This window comes from Mus caroli, chromosome 13 (genome assembly GCF_900094665.2).
Source record: "Mus caroli chromosome 13, CAROLI_EIJ_v1.1, whole genome shotgun sequence".
Lineage (NCBI taxonomy): Eukaryota > Metazoa > Chordata > Mammalia > Rodentia > Muridae > Mus > Mus caroli.
The window spans coordinates 25,536,420-25,555,179 of record NC_034582.1 but is presented as its reverse complement, the minus strand read 5'-3'; the positions used below and the strand labels follow the sequence as shown (position 1 = coordinate 25,555,179).

Genomic DNA, 18,760 nt, shown 5'->3' with positions numbered 1-18,760 from the left:
AGGAGGAGGAGGAGGAGAAGGAGGAGGAGGAGGAGGAGGAAGAGGAGGAGGAGGAGGCAGAGCTAGAGCCAGAATGCAAACCCAGATTATACTGACTCCTAAGTGCAAACCCACTAAAATGAGCTAACTCTCCACCCAGGACTCATGGATTCTAGGGTCTGAATGCAGGTCCTGATGACTTACCAACCAGACTGTTTCCTCTGCTCCCAGGTTTATGCCCTGCTTACCTTACTGAGGGTCGCCTAATGGTTTGCAAAGACTGGAAGCTGGTATTGTCTCTACTGTCAGATGCAGCTCTCTAATGCCATCTTGCAACACCCCTCCCCCATAACCTCCCTACAGTAACACCATGCAGCTGGCAATACCCTAGCTTACAGTATTAGCTTTCTCCATAGCGATCCATAATGCAAAGCGACAGTTATGAAATAAGATTAAAGAGGTCGCTCTCCTCCCTCTCACTCAACCAGGGATGTACGCCTTCACCTTATCGAGTCTACAAACACAGCCAGTTTTGTCGCTGGCCACAAATCTTCAAACATACAAATTCTATGGCTCTTCAACAGGCTTGAATGCAAAACCAAAATATTTCCAAGCCTGGTATAAAGCTTAGCAGTACTTTTAATTCCAGAGAAGATAATAAGGCTGAAATGCAATATTAGATGGTCCTATGATGAACTGACCCCAAATTGTATAGGGTTTGAATGTGAGCTTGGGTAAAATAATTAATAATAATAAGAACAAGCAATGCCTAGGTGAAAGGACTAGGTGGAATGCAAGCCTTGTCATCCACTGAGCACCCTACCAAATACTCTACATTTAAAAAATTATTATGTGCCTGAGGTAGAGAAGGAGGTATCCCAACAGCTGTTTTCCACAGTTCTCAGCTACTCAATGAAAATCTGGTCTCGACATCTACATCTTACCTCACCTTCCTCCTCAGTCGTAAATACTTCTCATTGTGCGTATACAAGTGTGTGTGTGTACGTGAGAGTGCACACGCTTGTGTATGCACATGCTTGTGGAGGCCAGAGAGGTCAACCTCAGATGTCTCCCTCAATAGCTCTCTACCTGAGTTTCCAGAATAGGATATCTCAGTGAGTCTCGGATTTACCAACTGGCTTCACTGGCTGACCATCAAGCCCCAAGGAGGCCCCAGTTCTGGGATTAGTGATACATGCGGTCATGCCTAGCTTTTTAAATGTGAGTATTGGGGATCAAATTTAGGTCCCCTCACTTATGTACGTAACTGATCCATTTCTCCAGCCCCACAATGCTCATTTTAAAGATCCGTGACTATTTACTTTAATATAGAAACCAGTTCGACGATTTCAATTTCCTTGACATCTTCTGATTTCCATATATACATATATATACATACATTTTTCTCCTCTTTTAAAATATATCGGGTTAGGTTTGAGTTGTAGTGTTTGCTGTTTGCTTAAGAATTTCCTGGCGTATGAGGCTGTAAAGAGCTGAGTGCAGGCAGCTTTCACTGGAAGTCCCACGTCACCATAAAAGCCTGTACTACTTTGGATTACTGCATGGCGGATTAAAAACCCGCGGATCAGTTCTAGGTTAGCCCTGATTAACTCCCCTGGGTGTTTCTGGGCCAGAGAGGGTGCTTGTTAGACTCAAACCTATACTTGTAGTCAGAGTTCACTGAACAAAGAGTTAATTTTTACTTAAATCGAAATCGGGCTAATCATGAAGCTGCCAGGAATGATCTGGAATATGAACTAAAGTGTGCCTGCAGTCGCGTCAGCTGAACCTTCTACCCCCACGGTTCTGTCTGCCCACATGCTTCTGTCTATCAGCCTTGGCCTCCGGATCCGCTCTCACGTCATTGGTTGGATTTCAGGAAGGAAGAAACCCAGGATTTAAAGGGCTCAGTTTTCCACCTGCCAGGCCGGGTCCAACTTGCCTTTGACACATATTTAGGGGAATTTCTACCAGTTCTTCATTTACTACACTGCTTGGTTACAGGAAACAAAGTCCCTGAGGGTGTCACCTTGACAATTTCCAAAACCGAAACTTGCGCTCAAGACTAGATCCACACTGAGTCTGCGAGGCAGAGTCCCTGCCCAGGTCATCAGAGCCAGCCCGGCGGGTAGGAGCGAGGGAGGGGCCTGGAATGGGCGTGGTTTTCCGTGGGAGAGTAGGACTTTGCCCCACCTCCTAAGAAGCCTGCTCTGCTTCCAGCCAGTCAGGTTGCTCTATGCAAATAGAGCCCGGGTCACCCCGGTAACCATGGTGTATGGCAGCCAATGGAAAACAGCCAGTGGCGACCTCGCTCCGGGATTGGTACCGAAGTAAGGCGACAGGGATCCAATGGACTGTGGGAACAGTCCTCGGCGGGTTGAGGGGCGGAGATATGCAAATATGGTTTGAAAAGCCGGCGGGAAATCTGAGTTTCGCGGGAGGACCTTGGCGCGTAAACCGTATCCCTTCATTCATTGTCAGCAGCAGCTTCCTGGAGCCATTTTTCAGCTGCCGGCCGCAGCACCCGGGCTGCCGCCACCGCCTCGCAATCCGTTGCATCGGCTGCCCCCGACGCCTCCATCCCTCCTCGGGGCCTGATATCCGTGCGGCCGGGACCCTCCTCTCTCCAGACCCCCGATTATTTTTGGCCCCCGGGGCCCGTGCGGTGCGGAAAAATAAAAAGAAAAGAGAGAGAGAGGGTTCGGAAGCGCCGGGAGGGGAGGCGAGAAGGAGAGACTTGGAAACTCCGGCTGCAAATAATAAAAGAAATTGAAAGCAATACGTTAATATATCGTAACACTAAAAAAGCGCAGGAGCGAGAGATGAGAAAGGGGATCCAGCCCGCCCTGGAGCAGTACCTGGTGACCGCCGGGGGTGGGGAGGGGGCGGCTGTCGTCGCCGCCGCCGCTGCAGCCTCCATGGACAAAAGGGCACTGCTAGCCAGCCCCGGCTTCGCCGCCGCCGCCGCCCCGGGCACGTACATCCAGATCCTCACTACGAACCCTTCCACCACGTCCTGTGCCACCTCCCTCCAAAGCGGCGCCCTGACCGCCGGCCCCCTTCTCCCCAGTGTCCCCGGCACGGAGCCGGCCGCCAGCAGCCTCTACACCACGCCACAAGGACCCTCCAGCAGAGCCGGGCTGCTGCAGCAGCCACCAGCACCAGGACGCGGCGGCGGCGGTGGCCCACCGGTAATACCCTCCTCAGCGTCCCCAGCCCAGGTGGGAGGCGGGCTCCCGGGAGCGGTGGCGGCGGGAGCGCGAGGCTGAGCATCGTGGGCCTCGTTGCTGTCCCTTCCAGCGTGTGCTTATTGTTAGACTCGGGGTGCTTTCCTGCGGACGTTGGGAGGACGTGGGGGCCTGGGCAGGCACGCGGGGCAATGGGGAGTCCCTCTTTGCGAGCCACATCCAACACTCCAAAACTTTTCGCGCCCCCCCCCTCCACTTCTTTTCCTGCACTTTTCCCTACCCCCACTCTCCCCTCCCTTGCAACTCGAAGCTTCCTCTTTCTCGGGCGTAGGAAGGGGTCACGCCCCGGATGGAGAAGGGGGTGGGGGAGGGAGTAGTGCACTGGAGAGTGGGGGACCCCAGAGGATGTAAACCGGGGGACCCGAGGCGTGCAAGCCTCCTCTCCTGCCTCTGCTGCCCCTGGGCAGCTGGGGGTCCCGCAGGCGTGCTCCGAGCGCAGGGGCACCAGTGCCTGGCACCTTTGGGGACCTAGCTCCAGGCAACAAAGGGGATCTGGGAGGTGGACGGGTATCGCGGTGGGGGAGGTGGAGCTGAGAGCCCCGGTGGGCCAGGGCTCGTTCTGTCTGCGACAAGGGGCCGGCGGGCGGGTGCTCCGGCCTGGGCGCATCTCCGCGGTGGCAGCGGCGGCGCCCGCGTGGCCGGAGCGCTGGGGCCTTGCTCTCCGGGCCCCGGGCCTGCCCTTGACCCGCCTCTCCCCTTGCCCCTTCCTTCCCCGCCCTGTCCCCCTCCCCGCCCCCCGGCGACGGAGGGCGGGGGCAGCCGGGTTCCCGTCCCGCCGCCAGGATCTGTCCCTTCTCTCCGGGACCCGCCGGTGACGTTTCGCACACGTGCGCGGAGGACGCGCCTGTGACTGGGGAGGAGGCGGCGGCGGGAGGGGGCGCTGGAGGGGGAGAGGGGGCACCCACTTCCTCCTGCTCGCCGGCTCCCAGGCCTGGGACGGTCCCGGCGCCCTCGCACCCGGCACCGCCACCCTCCCTCTCCCGTCCCCACCCCCCCACGGCGCCCGCCCTCGCCCGGCGCCGCCGCTCCACTCGGCCTCGGGCCCCCTCTCCAGCCGGCCCCCCACCTCCCCCGGAGCCAGGCTGCTTTCGGAAATGCCCTTACAGCAGCAGGTTAGTGACCCGGACCGCGCGGGGGCCCGAGCCACCGCCGCGGGGACCCGGGATCCCCGGGGGGCCCGAGCCGGAGGGTAGGCGACGGAGCGGGGTTTTGGAGTGGGAACGGGGGGTTGGGTGCTTGAGGGAAATGAGTAAGCAAGAAAAATCTAACTAAGTAAATCCCCGGCCTCCGCTTCTAGGAGCCCCGGGGCGGGAGTGGCCGCCCCCGGGGTGGGTATAGTGTTTACGTGTGTTTCTTTTGGGGGGTGGATGGATGGGCAATTGAAACCCTGATGAGGGCTTCACGCCCGTGGCCGAGTTGAGCTGCTTTCTGTCTTGCTTCCCTTGTGCTGGAGGGGGAGGGGGCGGGTCAGAGGGTAGGGTGTCTGTGGGGTTCCCAGGCCACCCGCCACCCCCTCCCTTTGTCCCTGTAATTTATAAAGCGCCTTTGAGAGATGATTTAGGTCAGTATGCGGCTTTCCTTTTTGTTGCTACTAGAAAGAAGTGTGGCCCCGAGGTCTCCCTCTCTTCCTTTCTCTCCTGCATTCCTTCCTCCATGCCTTCTGTCTTCACCCTCGTGTTGAGGCTTGGCCCAGACCAGGCTAGAACCCACCCGGACTCGGATACCTATGGTTGCATGATAATACCAGTCGAAGACCTCACCTAGTCTTAGGTCTAGGTGTGTTTGTTTCTGCACGATCAGTATTTTGCTGGGGTCTCTTAAGAAAGTCTGTACACATATATAGGACTTTGGGAAATGGGGTGGGTAGCGAAAGAATTAATTTTCTTAAATTTCTTTTCTGTTTATAATTTTGCCCTGGGTTGGATCTTGAGTGCTTTCCAGCCTAGAGATACTTACTAGGGATGTGTGATAGAGACAGTCCCAGTCAAAGAGGCTCATCCTTTTAGTGACTAGGGTCTGCCAGCAGGGGGGAAGCCGAGTACAGTACCTGCTTACACTGTACACAGTATCCAGTGTGCTAGATTCTCAGGCACAGGATATATTCCATGCTTTCATTAGCAGTAAATACTTTTACGGACTTGATTAAACATGCTTGACCGTGCAGTAAGCCCACTTCCCCCTACACACTCGGTTCCTATATCATAAATAAGCTGGAACAACTGGCTATTGACACACTTCTTGGATTAGATTCAGATTTGCAGGGAAAGTTATTTTTGATAATAGGAAATTGTGAGGCTAGTAAATTGCTCTTTAAGGAATATCTTAGATTATTCATTGGACCAGCTCACCAAGACTGTCTAACCAAATTTATATATAGTTTACTGTAGTTAAGTACTTGAAGTATAAGATTATTGCCCTCACCACCTTCCATGTTATTTCTAAACTTTTATTGTCCTTCTAGCCATGAAGTTATTATTCTAGGAATATAGATTGAATTTGTATACTCAAAAATAATGTTCATTATAGGAATATAAATGCCTCTGACACATATTCAGGAGTAGTTTTATGTAAGATTGTAACGTATGCTGAATCACTGGTTCATCTATGTTTCCAGAGCCGTATCTTGTGGGAGGGGTATGAGTTTTATCTCCCAGGTGCATACAAAGTCCTAAGCGTTGCAGGCAACGCTTGATTTGTTTGTTACGTTTTTCTTGTCAGTGTTTCCGAAAGCTTCCAGTTAAGTCTTGGAATTTATTTGATTTTGTTTTTGAGGCAGGGTCTTTTATAGCCTTGAACTCCTGGTCTTCTTGCCTCAAGTGCCCAAGTTCTGAGATTAAAAAACATGCATGGCCCTGTGTTTTAGAATTCTGTTGATATTTTCTCCTAAGCATGAAGATTGAGAAGGCATATGGAATGAACTAAGATAAGACTATTCTATGTTCAAGAAGAGGTGGGGAATTCTTCAGGTGACCGCAATTCTAGACCCATCTGTGTCTGCTTTTCAAGTTCTGTCTCTGAGCATCTAAGAACTTGACAGTGAGTGGCTTGCCTTCTTGCTAACTGTAAGCCTCCTGACTTGTTTACAAGTTGTCTGCTATTAGACCAATAACTTTATCTGCCCAAATGGTTCAGTCTGTAAGGTAGGGCAATAATACTGAGACTCTTTTTTTAAGTCATGGTAATGAGTGTACAGTACTTAGCTCAAGGCCTGGCAAATAGTTAGCTGCCTCATAAAATTCGTATTTATGAATCGAGTATTTCTGTAACTCAGAGACGACTTAGGTGCTGTTCCTCTGTTTGCTGATGTGAGCAGAATGCTCATACGTTTTCTAAAGCGATATGTAATTTCATTCTTCCAGAAAATTGAGACTCTATCAGTGCAAGAGGCAGCCTATCATGTCAGATTTAATTTAATCCAGTCATAGCAACCTGCTGATTATACTTTTTGAGAGAACCTTCGGTGCCTGGGAATCTCCTCTGAGATTGGAGGCCTGGGGGTGCTGTTTCAGCAGGGACTCTTTCCCACAACAACTTTGAGAGAAGAAAACTTGGGGCTCCTGTGGTTCTGTATGCAGTAAGCCCGCTTCCACTGAGACATACGGTTGATGCCAAGTTGAAGCTGGAACAGAAGTTTTAGTCACTACATACCCCAAAATGGAACTTTTAATATAATACAATGCCCAGACTTAGGCGGTACAAATAGCTCCCCTGTAGACAGTACTGAGTGTGCCACCCTATGCATCCTTGGGAACAAAGCACCTTTAACTTAGTCAAAGCACCCAAACTTGAGCACAGAAAAGGATGTGTGTGTGTGTGTGTGTGTGTGTGTTTTTCTAAATATCACCACCTTGTATAATACTTGCAAGGACAGAGTCTGAGTTTAGCAGTGTGCTGTGTAAAGTTAACTTGGGAAAGGAATATACTCTGGGATTAGAAATAAGTATCAACACCTGGGAAGTGAAAGGAGAGCAAGAGAGGGAGAAAGAGGGAGGGAGGGTGGTAGGAGGTGTCTTGGAAATAGTAGTTTCTTCTTAACTTTTCTGATGCGGTCATCTCCAGTGAGAACACACACACACACACACACACACACTTTAATCCCTTTACAACTGGCTTTTTTTTTTTACAACTTAACCCTGACTTATAAATAGTCCATATGACTGGCTGTAAGCTTTGTCCCGAGCTAATCAACTCCCAAGTCTTTTCACTCGTCTACTTTTAAATAATATTTTAATCAGGGTGTGGTAGAAATTGTTTACTTGGTTTACTGAGTCCCTCAAAGTCCACGAAGCTACCTGAAATAGCGCAAGGAGGAAAAATTCCAGTTCTTCCCATCCCCACCTGCCATGCTTAGGGGAGCATCCCTGAGTTCTCGGAGGTACAAAGTATGTGCTCTGATGCACACTTTCATGGCTGTGAGCAGCTTTAAGTAGTGTTTCAGGAATTGTGTTTACAGTTGCTAAGGAGTTCCCATCCAATAATATTTGATGGGACTGAGGAGACCAGATAAAGGGGAAAGTATTATATATAGGAAACCACAGATGTAGGGCCTTTCACCTCCCCATCCTGTCTCCTTTCCAAGAATGACTGGGAAAATAATCTCACACAGAGAAGAGGTTCTGGTACTGCTACAGAAGGTACCAGAAAGCAACCTTGCCGGATGAGACCAGCAAGGAGGGGGTGGGGTTAATACAGCCGGATTATTTATCTGGCTTTCTCATGCAGGGGGCGTTTGATTTATTTTCGTCTCATACTTTTGCTTTAAACATTGCCTTTAAGCATATAAGTTGCAAGAAGATGTTTCTCTACCCTGCTTGCCTTAGTGGGAGTCAATCTTGTGGCCACAGTTATCTGTAACTTTGAAGATGTGGTAAAGCCAGGATGGAATCCAAAAGGCCCCCCTGAACTTGGCAACCCTAAGTACCAGGTTGCGGTTGGTGCTTTGTCCTGGTAAAGCAGGAGTTGTGTCAGCTTGAAGACAGCAGATAGTATGCAGAAGATAGAATTAATGACCCAGTTGTTTGCGGCCATTTGTAATGTAAAGGAACAGCAACATCCCCCTACCTTGATGGACAGGATTTCAGGTTAGCGTATTCAATATTTGATAAATCTGATGGTCTTGGGACTTAAGAAACGTTTTTCCTATCCAACTCACTTCTTTTACAGGTAAGACCGTGACAGGCCCACTGCAATTAAATTACTCAGCTAAGGTCACAAGTCAACAGGGGGCCCCTCCGAGCCAAAACTGAAATAGGAGATTTTTTGCCCTCTTAAAACCTCTTTTTGTGAGGAGAGGGTTAACTGTCTTGTATGCCCTACACGGGAGGCTTAGGTGTGCAGACTACTAAACTCAAGTTTCTATCAGATGCGGTTACACTGCCCCAGAGACACTGAGAAATCAAGGCTACTTTAGACACTCAGTGGAAAGGACTTTTAAGTGGAAAGGAACGGCAGGTTCCCTAAATAGTGGTACCAGTCCTGGTTTTTCAAAGTTTGATGTGATATTTGAAATTTCAGTTATTTATTCTTTGGATGTGACATTTCTGGTGCCCTGACAGAGACAGCTTTACTTAACAACAGCCTCAAAGGACTTTTTTAACTTTCTTGAAAGAGGGGCACCAAAGGGAAGTGTTGTCCTCAACCATCTCCATCCTGAGTGACAGTCAGGGTTTGCAGGGTTCCCTGGGCCTTTGCATTAGGCCATTGACCAAGAGGCTCTTCCTCTGTGGTTAACACCAGGAAGATTTCTGATGTGTCAAAGCTGCCGATCACTTAACTCTTTCAGAGGAAGTTGTCTAAAGTCAAAGCTCATTTCCTTAAAATGACCTTTTTATTTTACTTGTGGAACTGAGAAAGCTTAAAAATAGAATTGCTTCAAGCTCTGAAGCCAGAACGTGAAACACGATCCAACATGATTGCAGCTCCTAGCCTGCCCTGGGACAGGGGTATCTGTTTATCTGTAATCCACCAGCCAGGAAGGTCCCCTGTGTGTGTAAAGGCTGACTTCCTGTGAGCCATGAGTAGCAATTGATGAGAGCCCTGTTATCAGTGAGGCTGAGTTTCTCGGGAAGCACATATGACGGCTGGAGGAGGTGAATGCCCTTGGCCTTCCCTGCCAGCTCTTGCCAGTCTGCTCTGGAGAACCCTGCGGTGGCTCTTCTCTCGTGCTCTTGAGTGATTGCTGAGAATGGCTCCATCCTGTTCTAGTCTCACGATCCTTGTATGGACTCACAGTTGGAGGCGGTGAACACAGGGTCTATGTGTTTCACTCCTTCCTGCACTGAGACTTTGGGAAAGCATAGTCAAGAAGAGCGACCTCGAGTCTTGCTTACACTACCATCACGTCTGCCCTTCTGATTTCAGCCTCACTGTCCAGAGATGGTGTCTTGAGTATAAAAGCCACACTCTCCTAAAAGGCGGAGTGAGAGACAGCTAGGTAGAAAGTTAAGTGATGGAGGCTGGAGTCCTCTGGGTTCCTTTTCTGCCTCCACTCGCCAGATGTTTTACTTGAGTTCAGAAGCCCTACCCTCTTCATTTCTCATCTTTCTGGGGTAGCGGGGTTCTCACAGGTGCAAGGAGTTGAAGCACTTAAACCAGTGTCCCACAGATGTCATAGAGGGGCCAGGCCATCTCTTGGCACTGTATTTTGCGTCTTTTTTTTTTCATTATGCTTCTAGTGTCCATTTCACACCGTTGGCACCTCTGAGAGTGATAGTGACTGAGAGCGGGAGGCGTGTGTCCTGGTGTGGACGTTGCCTGGTGCAGTCATTGGACCCCTGGTCTTTGTTACTCTTTCTAAGCTGCTCATTGACTCGGGAAAAGAAACAGAAGAATAAGTTTTTTATTGTCATGGTGCAATCAGCAGTGCCAGTGCTATGAATAAAACCTTTATTTCTCTGATGGAACATGTTCGTGAAACGGCACGAGGAATGCAAATTGCACTGTTAACATAATTTCATGTCTGTACAGTAAGCCATAGTTTAAGACTGGCTCAGAAATTGCATGCCAAGCCCTATCTAACTTGGAGGCGCCTTGGGTATGTATGTTAGGGCCAGGACCGAGTCTTGCTCACCAGAGGCCTCTTAAGCTCCCACGGAGCCCTTTTGTCCCTCCTTCTCTCTGGGTTTGTTTTTGAGATGGTCTCATGAAGCCCAGGCTGGCCTCCAGGTCTTAATCTAGCTGCAGCTGGTTTCACCTCTTGGTCCTCCCCAGCACTGAGATTCACCAATAGGAGCGACAATATTCTCTCTCTTCCACAGTTGACATTCCTTGTGTTCTCTCTGCTCTGTCTGCCTCTTGCAAGTCCCTCAGACTTGCAGTTGGCTCCCTGGCTTTCGGTTATTGTGAAATCTTGATTTGACTATTCATTCCTGCCTTGTTTTTCCTGCCTTTTTCTCATCAGTCCTTCCAGGCCCACCTGAAGAAAGTTCACGCAAAGTATAGTCCCAGAGTCCCCCAAGCCTTGGAGCGCTTCCGTAAGTGGCTTCGGGCTTATTCTGGTGTATCATAGATTTCCTTATATCCTTATCGTTTGGGTTTTTGACTTTTACCAAACCATCCTGGCCAGAGATCTGTGTAGCTGGTTCTCCATGTGCTCTTTGCAAAGGTCTCTCTGGTTGTAGAGTGAACCAGTTGAGAAGAGGTGTTTTCGTCAGATGACTTCAATGTGCTTGGCACCCCATCAGCTCTGTTGGGGATAGGAAAGAAGGATGTGGTGGGATCTGCCCACTGTTGAGTTTACAGTCTGTTTGGGGAACCAAGCTTTAAATACAAGTCAACCTGCAAGCAATACTAAACAAGAGTTGGAAAGAAAACAAGGCCCATCTCTAGTCCTGTGTACGCTGCAGACAGGAAGTAGCACAGGAGAGAATGAGGGGCACTCCACTCCACCTGGCTTTCAGAACCAGAGGCTGTGGATCCTGCAATGGCGTATCTCAGGGCTTATCAGTGTGCACCTTAAAATGTTGATGGGTGAATTCTGGCTTAGTGGTACGTACCTTTAATCCCAGTATTTGGGAAGTGGAGACAGGAAGATAAAAACTTTGGCTATATATTAATTAAGTTCAAGGCCACCCAGGCTACATGAGACCATATTTAAAAAAAAAAAAAAAAAGGTACCTTCTGGGACACTAAAAAATACACAGATACCTGGGCCCTGCGGAGACTAGCAGTCGCTGAGGACAAGACACAGATGTATCTTTTCTTTGATGCCCCAGATGATGGTGATGCGCTCGCTGCCCATTGTACCTACCACCGGCCAGATGGAGAGAGAAAGCTGGCTTCTTTAATGTGCCATACATTTTCCATATGGACTTGCACCCACAGTAGGGCAGCAGGAAGTCAGTTATCATGAGAGCCACCAGTTGGGCTGCTGTTAGTATGGGGATAAGAAGGCAAATGGGTCTGTTAGGAGAATGGGTCTAGAAGTATTTAGGAGAAGTGCTGAGCTCAAGGCCCGTCTGGGTTAAAGTGAGGCCCTGTTTCAAAGAAATTGGTCTAGAATAGGGGTCGTGGCTTTCATGAGCAGGCACGGTGAGGGGCAAATTGGAATTAGGGGAAAGTGGGACAGAGCTGTTCTTGTAGAGAAAGTGGGTGTTATCAAAGGGGTGCCTGGGTCCCTGGTCTTGAGCTGTGGATGCCAGAGGCCAGGGTATTTATTCCTGTGTGTTGCCAGACATCCAATCTAACCTACACGTCTCTCAGTTTTAAAATACTGGTTTGATTGAAGAGGAAAGTGTGAAGGCCAAATGAAATAGGTCTCTAGGCCATATTTGGCTTAAGGGATGCCACTCCGCAGTGGATGGTCTATGGGATAATAATAGGCAGTGCTCATAGAGTGCCCATGGGTATCGAGGGCACTAGACTAAATGCCTTCCTCGCCTTAGCACGTTAGATGCGTGGCAACCTATGAAATGGATGCTATTACCATTCTTGTTCCACATGGAAGGATGCAGGCTGCCAGGGGTTAAGGGGCTGGTTTAGAGCCCTGATACTAAGTGGGACAACCAGACTTAGACCCAGGGAGACTGCCCCCCGAGTCTCAACTGATTCCCTCTTTATCCTCAGTGCCCTTGCATGGTACATAGCAGGAAACCAAAGTACCTGTCCAAAATGAAATAAGTTAGCATTTTTACCTGGGGGGGGTCAGTTAAATAACCTTCATTCAAAGTGCTTGGGATAAGAGTGTTTTGATTTCTGCAACCCTATAGTTGGAACAACATGATGAACTAACCAGTACCCCGGAGCTCTTGTCTCTAGCTGCATATGTATCAAAAGATGGCCTAGTGGGCCATCACTGGAAAGAGAGGCCCATTGGACTTGCAAACTTTATATGCCCCAATATAGGGGAATGCCAGGGCCAAAAGAATGGGAATGGGTGGGTAGGGAAGTGGGGGGCGGTATGGGGGACTTTTGGGATAGCATTGGAAATGTAATTGAGGAAAATATGTAATAAAAAATATTAAAAATTTTAAAAAAAGAGTGTTTTGATTTGGGACTTTAAGACAGCCACTTACTGCTTAGGCCAGCATCAGCCTAACTGTGTTGTCAAGGCCGACCCTAACTTGCCTCCATGCACGTTTGAGATTGTAGGAAACACCATGTTTGGCAGGGTGCTGTTTGTTTGTTTGTTTGCTAGTTTCTAATACAGTGCTATTTGCATATAAATAATGCACTGTTCTTAGGAGCAGGTCTAAACACCAGTTAATTTGTGCTGTCACCACGGATTGAAGGTCATTTTACACGTTGCTTATAATAATTTTGTGTAGGGCCCCATTCTATGATGTTTGAGATTCTTAAAGTCTTTCAGATTTTCAGATTAGAGATATCCAACCTGTAGTAAGATTAGCCTTTAGCATTTTATCCAGGCAAAGATTTCCAGATCCATCCCTAACCTTAGTTGGAAGCATGACATCTGATGTTGTGGAATATGTAGGCAGTCACTAATAAAGTTTCTTCAGCAGGCAAGAATATCATAGAGAATATTTGATGCTTAACCTATCTTTTATTATAGAGAAGAACAGACCTGAAGATCTTCATGCCTACTCTGTCAAGACTAGTTTCTAGGTTATTGCCAGCCAAACTATCCAAAGATATGTTTCACAAAACCCAGGGTGCCTAGTATGGCAGCACATGTCTAAATCCCAGCTCTGGAGAGGTAGAAAGCCCTGGAGGTTGATCTCGGGATTTCACTGGCCACCTAGTCTAGTCGTGTTCATGAGCTTCAGGCTCAGTGAGAGACCCTGTCTCAGGACATAAGGTAGAGCTGGATACGCATGGTGTCACATGCCTTCATCCCAGCACTCAGAAAGGAGAGATGGGCCCATCTCTGAATTCCAGGCTAGGAAGAGCTAGACAGTGAGATCCTATCTGAAAGAAGAAGGAGAGAAGAAATAATAGGTGGAAAGTAGTCTAAAAAGACCCCTGATGAATTCCTTTGGCTTCTGCACGCACCCGCTCACACACATACAGCCACACGAATACACACATAAAACCCAAAGGGGATAACAAGACGGAGTTTGCCAAGTGACTAAAGATCTAAGTTTGGAAGGTCAAAGTGGGAAAGTTTCCTCTGTCCAGGCACCCACACCGACAGAATTCCCTGCTGCGAGCGGTTTAGTCTATCGGCGGGCTTTCTGATCTGGTCTCTGGGAACAGATAACCAAATGGACTAAGAACTGGACTTGAATTGGAAGAGAGCTCGCGCATGACTTTGTGTCTTTGAACTCCTGGAGAATTGGCATAACTGGGAAGAGGATGGAAAGGGGGTGGGGATTACTAGATCTTTTGACTCAAGATATGTAACTCTGGGGGCTGGAAGAAGAGTTGAGGCTTAGCACAGCCCTCATTGTGTGGAGGGAATCCTTAGGGGTGGAGAGCAATATTTATTATGGTCTTCCTAAGGGTCTGGGTTGAGCCCTGGAAGTGTTTGAGGCTCTGGCATAGAAGTTACAGTAGAATTGCTCAGAAACCACAGGCCAAAACATAGTGGTTCCAGTTTTTGGAGGGAAAAACCACATAGGTGTAGAGGCACAGAAACCTTTGACAATTTTGCTTCTCTCCGTGTAATATGAAGACATGTCAGATTCATCAGATTGATTGGGTGGGGGTGGGGATCAATACTGTCGGGGCTCCCAGAGACAAACCATCAGATGTTATTTATGATGCTTTTCCAGGCCAGGGCATGGCAGCTAGGCTGCTCTGACAGAGAGCTGGGGTTTTTGCTGTGTCACAGAGCACAGGACCAACAGGGGGGTGCTATTTTCCAGGACAAGTCATGTAATTATGTCTGCGATCAGTGTGGCCCCTATCTTCCTAATTTGCTATACTCTTGATTTTTGCTAATAAGTAAAAAAGAATTTCAAAACTGCTTTATTATGCTGTGTCAAATTGAAATTTTTAGATGATGAGGGTGTTTCAGGGGATAGAGCCAAGTGGATTCTAAATATCTACAATTAATTTTTAAAAATATGTAACACGTTGAAGCCTGTTTGGCCCACTCCTTGAATTGACTGATTTTGTTGTTATATTGGGTAGCAAAGTGTGTAACAATCACACTAATACTGTCCTAAAGTTTCCAGGACTTTGTGTTACTGCTCTGCTTCTTAGCATCTCAGACGCCCTGATGCTGGGATAGTGAGTTTCCAGGCCTGGCGAGCCATGACACAGAGGTAGGGTATGGAAGGAGCGTGGGACTTGGCAGTCTGACTCCTTTCCCAGTTACCAGCGTGTGACCTTTCACCAGCTACATTGGTGAGACACACTTACCTAAAATAGTGATTCTGTCTCACTGGCTGGTCAGCCAGATTAAATGAGATAGTGTTCATAGGAAACAAGATTTGTATTTTCCTCTTCCCAAGGTAGGACGAGTCCAGTTTTGGTCTAACTTTCCAGGAAATCAAGCTGTGAAAAAATACCTCATGGAACACTCGTGTGTGTGTGTGTGTGTGTGTGTGTGTGTGTGTGTGTGTGTCCTGGTACTCTAGGGGGCTCACGAGGTGGTTAGTTTGTCTTTGTGGTTTTCCAGCAGTGCCTCAGTAGACTGGAGTTGTGTTCTCTAGTGATGAAGATGATGTACAAGGTAGTGAAATAATACCAATGGTGTTTCTTAGGCATCTAGACTTGGGGGCTCAGGAGGACAGGAAAGCAGCCTTGGGAAAGTTTAAAATAGAGCAAGCCCATTAATGTCTCGTTGAGGAAGATGGTCTTGTGCATTTAGGATACCTAGTCTGTCTGGCCTCCATGCTTGTCGACGCCTGTAGCATCCTGGCTGCTGTCATAATGAACATTGGCTCCAGACATTGCTAAATGTCCTGGGAGCAAAAGCACCATTGATTGATAACCACTGCACTAGACCTTGAAGAAAGGGGTGTTACAGAGATCATGCGTGCATCTCTTCTATATATACCATAATATTTTTGTAAGTGTATTGATGTGTGTGTGCATGTGGAAGGCAAAAATTCAGATGTTCCTCAGGTGTTACCTCTTTTTTTTAAATTTAAAGGCCTGACGGTCGCTCATTGGCCCGGAACTTACTAAATAGGCTACCTTGGCTGGCTGTTAAGCCTCACAGATCTACCTGTGTCTGCCTCCCTAGAGACGTGCGCTACCACACCTAGCTTTCTTAACATGGGTTCTGGGACTTGAACTCGAGTCCTCAACCTTATATGGTGAGCACTTTATCATCTAAACTGTCTCCTGGCCCTAATCATACATAAGTATCTTTGTGTGTGCGAGCATGCACGCATGTGTGCACATGTAGTGTCAATATTTTAAATCATCATCTAATATTTACAAATTTTAAATTTGCAAGCAAGTGGTTCCTCATCCTGAGTTTGCACTTTGAATTGCCCAGCCGCCCTGCAGAGCACACTATAGCTTACTATTTCTTGGTCTTGGTAGATGGTACTTTGTGTAGCTGACTGAAGCTCTGTGTATTTGATATGATGAGCATAATATTAGTTTGCTGCAAGGAGCCTCTCTGGAACTCAGACCAGAAAGACTAAGTCCGCAGTTGGGAGAAGTAACTTGCATTGTCATTGTCCTACTCAGATCAACTGCTCCACTTGACTTTTAAGCCCAGTCTACATAGCAGTTCACAGCTGGAATAGTTTGGCTATACCGTCTTCTTCCTATGGCCTCTTTCCTCCTGGTTCCTGCCTCTAAGGATAGCAGGTAGTTCTGGTAAGTGCTGGCTGCAGCTCTGCCCGTGGCTGAACACTCTGGAGTTCTTGTCTCCATCATCTATATCATTATCACTAGGTCTGGCCTCCGTCTCAGGGCAGCTGAGCAGCTGGGACCAACTCTTTCTGCTTTCCTTCCCTAGGTGGCAGTGTCAGCCACTGGCTGCAGGAGTTACCTAACTTAAGAGTTACTTAACGTAATCGACAGGAATGTAGAGAAGTGACCCTGTGTGTCACCTGATGTTAGGAAGAGCGGTATCGGAACACACAGAATTCCTTATCCTGTGTGGCTTTATAACTAATGAGGAATAGATACTCACTTCTGTTACTATCTCTGACGCATTTTGTGCACTGTGGCTCACGATGAGGTGAGGGGCCATAAACCAGTGTTAGCACGTTGGAACTTCTGAATGTTTCCCCTTGTGGGATCCCAAGGCCTATTGAGTCAAAAACTTGAGTGTCGGAGGCAATGGCTGATTTGATGACCAGTTTTGAGAGCCAGTGCTTGGGGAGAAGGGTCTGGGGAGAAACCAAGGGGCTTTGATTGGGCTGTGGTATTCTGTGGTATCAAATAAGTGTTGCTTGTGTGGTGATTCTAGCCTCAGAGTTTACATATGTGACTATTATTATGGTAATTCAAGATGGCGGCACTTTGATGGAGCGTCCTTGTATGGACCAACCATGGTTTAGGTGGAATGACTGGGAGGGTTCCAGCTAACAGAAATTCTTGGTCTTTCATTGGCTTTTCATCAGTAACACGAAAATATTATCTTTTGGAGACTTTTTTTTTTTAATTTGGAGATAAAATTGAATGTAGCCTAGGCTATCCTTGAACACTGTGGTCAAGGATAACCTTGAAATGCTACTGCGTCTCCTAAGTGATGGTCACAGGCTTGTACCCACTGTGTCCTGTCCAGTCACATGTACTATGTTTGTTTTATCATTGTTTTTAATTTCTTAGTTGTTATTTTTTCTGCTCCCATTAACAATCTTTATCTGTGTAATCAAATTGCCAGCCAAGCACACAAGGCTGATGTGGAAATGGAATGGTGGCTCTCCCTTACGTGTTTGGTAGTTTGAGTGTTTAAAGATACTGTGAGGAGTAATGAAATGGTAGACCATGGGAAAGAATCCAGCTGGGAACTGGGCACGGCAGAGCCACAGGAGAAATGTCCATGTAATTTCTGTCCTGTCCAAGTTCATTAGGAAAGCCAAAGCATTAAAAAAGCAACACAGTTCATTGTATGAAAACTTGGGGATTCAGCTTGCATATGCATTATCATCATATAAATTAGAACAGGAAGCATAGAATCTAAAGGTTTGATTTGTTAAAACTTTTATTTTGTAAATAAATAAAAGGGCTGAAGATATATAGCACAGTGGTGGAGTGTTTGCCTAGATCAGGCCCTAAAACCTACCCCCAATACCACAAAAGGGGGGGAAAATAAAGCTTTTTGAAATGGAATATTCCTTGGTGTGTGTGTGTGTGTGTGTGTGTGTATGAGAGAGAGAGAGAGAGAGAGAGAGAGAGAGAGAGAGAGAGAGAGAGAGAGAATTTTGTTTTTTAAGAAATGGCCAAATCTACTTGGTAGAAATACTTTACTTTGCACCTTACTCTATCATCAAACCCGAGTAAGATTACTATAATCTGTCCATTCATTGGTCATCATTCAGTTTACGGGCATGGCTTACACGTTAGGAGGGGTGTTTGGAACTCTGTGCTCATTCTTTTTGAACAAGGTCTTGGCCGTGCATAGGAAAGACGATGAGGGTCTCATGATCCAGGTGTGTCTCGGTTCTCTAAAATCAGTCTCTCTGCCAGTGGCATTTCCTCTTTTTCTGTCCACCTTGCGCTCAAATAACTTCTGGTGACTGCAGTAGTTTGGAGGTTGCCATTTGTGGTTGGTTTTACTATAGGGGCCATGAAAGGAAGACGGGTGGTGTTCATTTCTTGCTTCCTGTCTTGTTGAGTGTATAAGGATCGGCTTCTCTTCTTGGCTTTTCAGTTTGCCTTTCTGTATAGAAAAGGTGGCCCTTAGATACCCACCACCCATGAGCGTCTACTTCCATTCAGCCCTACCATTCTTCCTGAAGGCAGCCCTAGGGGCTGAACATGATGTCTCTTCTCTTGACTTATAGAGTAAAGAAATAAAAATAGAGTCATCCTGCCTTAATACTAATGAGTTTCATAAATACTTGTCAGACTCTAGTGTTTGGATTATCAACGGAGTGAACTCTTGAGTCAGTTAGATGCTGTGCATGTGTGAAGGGTGTTAGAGGGTAAATCGGGGTCTTGGTTCTCATCTTGTGGGTTTGGGGGTGAGACTCAGGGTGGCAGACTCTTTACCTGCTGAG

The 18,760-nt window shown here is 47.5% G+C and overlaps 1 protein-coding gene across 3 annotated transcripts in view; it reads left to right on the top strand.

Annotated features, from left to right (window-relative positions):
• The first annotated feature begins 2,406 nt into the window (after positions 1-2,406).
• E2f3 (E2F transcription factor 3) overlaps positions 2,407-18,760 on the top strand; it is a 77,402-nt gene continuing 61,048 nt past the window's right edge. For 2 of the 3 annotated variants that reach the window (XM_021180368.2, XM_029468431.1), the window contains exon 1: positions 4,082-4,339. In XM_021180368.2, the coding sequence (XP_021036027.1) occupies positions 4,322-4,339 (18 nt within the window). In that variant the 5' untranslated portion in view covers positions 4,082-4,321. Of the gene's footprint in view, positions 3,171-4,081; positions 4,340-18,760 lie in introns of those variants that run through there. The other variant, XM_021180367.2, reaches the window with a different exon arrangement.